The 6330-nt window shown below is 43.1% G+C and overlaps 1 protein-coding gene across 1 annotated transcript; it reads right to left on the bottom strand.

The window, feature by feature from the left end:
* Positions 1-293: 293 nt before the first annotated feature.
* Positions 294-3111, bottom strand: LOC124296584. Its single transcript, XM_046746616.1, has 5 exons — positions 2874-3111; positions 2561-2811; positions 1293-1772; positions 630-1154; positions 294-575 (listed from the first exon to the last, which is right to left on the bottom strand). The coding sequence occupies exons 1-5, from the start codon at positions 3109-3111 to the stop codon at positions 294-296; spliced, it is 1776 nt and encodes a 591-aa protein (XP_046602572.1).
* Between the last annotated feature and the right edge of the window lie 3219 nt (positions 3112-6330).

Raw genomic sequence — 6330 nt, 5'->3', positions numbered from 1 at the left:
GGCATTGCCGTCTTACGGGCTTCTCATCGGAAGCAAAGGATTGAAAAGGGTAAACATAAACATCTACACACTACACTCTCCTTACATCGTGCATGCAGAGAAGAAATTCTTACTCATACAAATCGGGCACATGAAAACAAATTTGAACTCACTGGTTATGAGAGAAATTAATGACAACAGAGTCAGGGCGGCTAGGTGGTCTAGTGGAGTAAGTCTCCGGTAAAGCATCGCTAGATTCCAGGTTCGATTCCTGGCTCCGTCGTTAATTTTTCAAATTCACCAGTTGTTCAAATTTACATATCCTCAACAAATAGAGAATGTTTGAATGTTAATAAAGAATTTTGAAATTTCGAATTATCTCGGTCGATTGGTAACGGATAGATCTTCTTCACCGCCCGCTTGAAGGTTCCCGTCGCAGTCTTCACTGCTACCACCCTCACAACACCGTCAGTGCCCAGATGGATCTCCACGACTCGTCCAAGTTTCCACTGAAGTGGTGGAGCGTTGTCCTCTTTTAGAAGCACGAGAGCTCCGATCTCGATATTTTTGGTTTTTGTCCACCACTTGCCTCGTCTCTGCAAATGCTACAAATACTCCGCATGCCAACTCCTCCAAAAGTGTTGGCGAACCTTTTGAAGGTGTTGCCATCGCGACAGTCTGTTGTCGGATGTTTCAAGATAGTTATGTTCTGCAGGCAATATGAGTGTGTCCACAATAAGGAAATGGGCAGGGGTCATGGCAGTTGTATCATTGGGATCACTGGATAGTGGAGTCAACGGTCGGGAATTCAGGATCGATTCGATTTCGACCAAAAGAGTATAATATTCTTCGAACGTTGAGACCAAGCCCATGGGAACTGTATTAAGCTGTCGTTTTGTAATTTTGACAGCCGCCTTCCACACTCCGCCGAAATGCGGTGCCCGTAGTGGGATAAACTTCCAGGTGATTTTTTGTTGTGAGAGATGCTCCGATATCGTGTTTTCTTCTTTTTCGAGAAACTCGAAAACTTCTTTTGATTCTCGAACTGCGCCAACAAAGTTGGTACCATTGTCGGATATAATTTGTGAGCAAACGCCACGTCTAGCGACAAATCGCCGTAGTGCTGCCAAGAATGTTTCTGATGTTAACTCCGTAACAAGCTCCAGATGAACTGGCTTTGTCGCGAAGCAGGTGAATACAACAATCCACACTTTTAATGTGTGAACTAGACCTCGTCGACGACTTTCACGTACTTGCAACGGGCCTGCGTAATCTACCCCAGTAGAAGTAAGTGGTCTCAAAGATCAACGAACACGCTCGCTCGGTAGATCGCCCATCATGACTTCTGGAGTTTTCGGTTTATTTCGGAAGCACAGCAGGCAACCGTTCGTAACCTTTCGTGCCTCTCTTCTGCCACTCAGTGGCCAATATTTTGATCGTATGGAACACAGTAAGTTTTCTGGACCGCAGCGATGCAGCTGGATATGCTCTTTCTTGAGAATCATCTTCGTGATGAGGTGTCGAGTTGGTAATATTATCGAAAGCTTCTGAGTTTCCGGAATATCAGCCTTCGACAATCTTCCGCCAACCCGAAGAAGACCTTCACTGTCGATGTATGGATTGATGGAAGCAATTTTGCTTGTCTTGATGACTTGTGCTCCTTGTTCGATGGACTGAAGCTCTGTTGCTAATGCTTCTTGCTGAGTCAGTCTTATGATTGCTTTTTCTGCTTTTTTAAACTCCTTAACCGAAAGTGGACCATTTTTTTTCCACTCAACGCATTGGCTTTGAATCTGAGAACGAAAGCTATTACTCGCTGTAATTTGCCGAACAAAGAGAACTTCCGCAGCACTTCGAACGTCTCAGTCTTTGTGCTTATGAGTACGGCTGATGATTTCATTTCCGTCTTATCTACTTCAATTTCTACTTTTTTAGGCCATTTTTCAGACCGAAGCCACTCGGGGCCATGCCACTAGAGGTCACTGCATTTCCATTGATCAACTGTGATTCCTTTTGACAATAAATCCGCGGATTCTCTTTGGAAGACACGTGTAGCCAAGTCGCGTCTTGAGACAATTCTTGAATTTTCGTGACTCTATTAACCACGTACGTTTTTCTCATGTTCGGCGATGTCGAAATCCAGCTGAGGACGATTGTTGAGTCACTCCAAAGGAAAACTTTACGAATTTTGTCGCCATATGCTTGTCGTGCGGTGTTACATAGTTTTCGCGAGTAACAACGCGGCATTTATCTCCAATCTTGGCAGTGAAATAGTTTTGAGCGGTGCGACTCTGCCTTCTGATCCGATGAGATGTGATTGTTTATCGCCCTTCGAGTCTTTTGAAACTGCATGGAGGCGGACTCCGAATGCTATTTCAGAAGCATCGCCGAAGCCCACAAGATCGAAGGTCTCCTGTGCATTTTGCGGATTAACATTGCTCTCGATTCAAACGCCGTTGATACTTGGCAAAGAACTGTAGAACTCCGTCCATTTATTTTGAATCCCTGGAGGCAGGAGCTCGTCCCACCCCGTCTTCGACTGCCACATTTTCTGCATTATGCATTTTGCATTAATTATTACAGGACCTAATAGACCCAACAGGTCGAATATCTGCGCTATTTTTGAAAGTACAACTCGTTTGGTGATATTCGAAGTCTCGTCGATTTTCACGCTGTATTGCATTGTATCGGAGTTCGAATCCCAAAGAAGTCCAAGGGTTTTCATTGGACCCTCTTTGTCGATTGTTAGCAAACTATCCGCTTCGCGTTTCTTTGATATGTTTTCGAGGATTCGTCGATCGCTCGCACGCCATTTTCTTAGATGAAACTGACCTTTTCGTAGAAGTTCATCCAATTTTCGTTCCAAAGCTATCGTTTTTCTATTGTTTTCTCACCAGTGATAACGTCGTCCATGTGGAAATCTTCTCTGAGGGCTCTAGCTGCACGTGGGAACGTGTTGGTTTCTTCTGTTGCCAATTGTCGCAAACATCTGATAGCAAGGTACGGTGCGGGAGCTGTCCCGTAAGTCACTGTGTTGAGATGATACTTCCGAACTGGTTGAGTTTCGTCTGTTCTCCATAGGATTCTTTGAAAATCTCTATCTTCCTCTCTGACGATGATTTGACGAAACATTGCAGCTATATCTGCTGTAATAACAAACTCGTGTCATCAGAACCTCAGAATTATGTTGAACAAATCATTCTGCAAGTTCGGTCCAACCATTAACTTGTTCAATGCAGGGCCAAGAGAAGTTTTTGCTGAAGCATCAAAAACAACCCTCAGTTTTGTCGTGATCCATCTGTCTTTATGACTGGCTGATGCGGTAAAATGAATGAATCGTTTTGTTTCAAATTTGTGCCGTCTAGAACGAGCGACATATGCTTTTGATTTTGGTAATCCTCCATGAATTTAACGTACTCCGTTTTGATTTGAGGATTGGCCCTGAAACGTCTCTCGAGCGAGAACAGACGTCGAACCGCCTGCTTTTCTAACACACCGAAGAGAACTTCTTGCTTTTAGGGTAAGGCTACTATAAACCTTCCGGTCTTGTCTCTTCGTACAGTCTGCGAGAATTGTACCTCATATTCTTCTTCTTCTTCAGCCATTCGTCTTGTCTCGCGAGGTTCCTCTTGATTCGAGAAATGCTCCAATTGCTCCTGTAACGCTGCGTTTGTTACGAGTCCATAGAAGCGCTGGTTCTTCGAACTTGCATCGATGAGCTCGCCATCGACGATCCACCCCAGCAAAGTATTTTGCAATCTTGAAATTTCCTTTGGTTGTCGAATTGAATCTGAACACATTAATCTCCAAAAAAGCCCAACACCGCCGAGTAGATCAATCGCGCCTGGCTCATGGAAGTTCGGATCGGCCAATTTTAATCCATCTGGCAAACTTATTAATTTTGCATTGATTTTCACCTGTGGCGAACGTCCTGTGATGCTCGGTAGCACCAAATAATCGATGAGCGTCTCGAAGTCTGCATGCATCGACCTTATCTTTACTGTGGTTGTGCGTGCAATGTTTGTCTGATTTTTGTTGATACCGCTGATTAACTCGTTCTGTTTTTCGCACTGGAGCTTGAGTTTGCGCACCATTTCTTCTGTTATAATATTCGACTGCGAACCCGGTTCTAAGAGCACTCGACAAGTGTGCTTATTTCCATTAGTATCTTCGATCTCAAGACGAGCAGTCGATAGTACTACATGAGATGTTGGCTTTTTTACGAAGCTTGCATTTGAAATAACAATACCTTCGGTCTGTTGACTGTTGTCTCTTGCACAATGTGTCACAACGGATTTCTTCGATGGCTCGCCGTTCGATTTTTCCTCCGTTGTAGGCTTGTTTTCTAAATCTAAATGTAACAATGTATTGTGTTTTTTGTCACACTGTTTGCAGTTTGATGATTTACAGGCTGTGCTAAGATGTCCTTTTCCCAAGCAGTTCATGCATAACCTTTACGATTTTGCTTCGTTTATTCAGTCCGATGCTGACAGTTGTAGAAATTGTGGACATCTATATATCGAATGAGATTCATTGCAGATTGTGCAAGAGGATTGCGAAACGGAAGCTAAAGATACCCTTTTTTCGTTATTTATTCCCACAGGAGGCTTCGTTGTTTCTTGTTTGTTTTTTCCTTCATTTATCATTTCGAGCGTACGACCTCCCTCGTCTAGAAATACCTGGTATTCTTCCAGCGTTGGTCGTCTGTTTATATCAGGAGATGTTCTTTCCACCCAATCTTTTTGTGTATCAAAATCCATTTTATTTTTCAATAAGTGAATGAAAAGCTCGTCCCGTTTATCAAGCGGAAGCTCCAAAGTTTTTAAAGCTTTCAAGTGTGTTCGTACGTGGACGATCAGCTGCCTAATCGACGATGCTTTATCTTTCGTTACTGCTGGAAAGTCAAGCAGTTGATTTAAATGTGTATTGATTGAAAAATTCTTGTTTTCATAATTTTCTGTAGTAATTCCCATGCGTTCTTGTAGTTAGTCACAATCCTTGACAGTCCTCCGATGACCTGCAATGCCTCGCCACTGAACGAGCTACGCAAGAATTGGATTTTCTGAATTGGCGTAATTCCTATACTTTCATGTATCATGGATTTGAAAGAATCTTTAAATAGAAGCTACTGTTGATGATCGCCGCCGAATTGTGGCAATTGTAATACGGGAAGCTTGACGCCTATTCGTCGATCCGCGTTTTTATGATCATTATTACCATTATTATGAATCCGATTGTCTTTTGCCTGCGCTACAGCTTGAGCCTGCGATTAAGCCATAGCTACGTCGATTGTTCTTTGAACTTTTATCGCTGCTGCGTAGTAAATTTCTTCGAAAACTGTGTGTTGCGCGTCTGAATCGTCTTGGACCTTCATTTTCGCTTCTTCATGTTTCGCGGTACATATTTTAAGCGCGTCAATTCCGTCCTGAGCTTTTCCGAACGATTTGAAAAATTCATCAAACTTTGCTACTTTGACTTTAGCCTGAGATAATTCAATATCATCCGACAGTGCGTTTTTCATAAGCGTGAGCTGACCTTTGATAGTCGCTCGCTTTTGTTGCAATTGCTTTAACTCTGCCATTATTACTCTTTTATCGAATCGGGAATGGGAAAGGAATTGAAAAGAACACACTCACCTGCGTTTGCTGAGACTGATGTAGCTTCTAACGACGAATATCTGTCTGATGACCTTGAGATGATCTCTGTCCTTTGCCCAATGCGATGATGTCTGCTGTGACGACTGCTTTCAATGAGCCGATGCTCCAATGAAAGCCCCACTTGGCGAAAAACCAGGACAGATTTCGAAACTACTGGTGAGATGATTCTCGATAATATTTGTTCGCATCGACTCGCGTGTGTCGAAGTCAATTGATATTTGTTTAAATATTCGCCGTGTGCGAGTAAACGATATGAGAGTAGAATCGCACGTTCGAATTCGTACTCGATGTTATAATACTCGACGTGTGCGAGCGAACAAAACATAGTAAAACGCGCGTGTGCACAAACTCGATGCTTCGATGCTTCACCATCTCAGCTGTTTGCTATCGATATGAGATCGCGTACCGGAAAGACCGAAAGCTGCTTTAGCGGCGCGGTTTTTCTCTCGCGTCCGTAACGTTGGACGTATGCTACAATTCTCGATGACTGAATGTCTTGAAGTTTCTATGCAAACACGTATTTGTTTACACGACGTACCGCACGGTGACTTGATAGTCACTGTTTACGTCTACCGTTTGCTTCGGCGTCAGCGAGAAACGTTATGCTCGAAGCGTGTGGCTTAAGGGGTTAGGTGGGTTTCAAAATTTCAAAAAATCGATTTTTTTTTTTTTTGCTTATCTTATAATTGAATAT

This window comes from Neodiprion lecontei, chromosome 1 (assembly GCF_021901455.1).
Source record: "Neodiprion lecontei isolate iyNeoLeco1 chromosome 1, iyNeoLeco1.1, whole genome shotgun sequence".
NCBI classification, from domain to species: Eukaryota; Metazoa; Arthropoda; class Insecta; order Hymenoptera; family Diprionidae; genus Neodiprion; species Neodiprion lecontei.
This window is presented reverse-complemented; position numbering and strand designations above follow the sequence as displayed.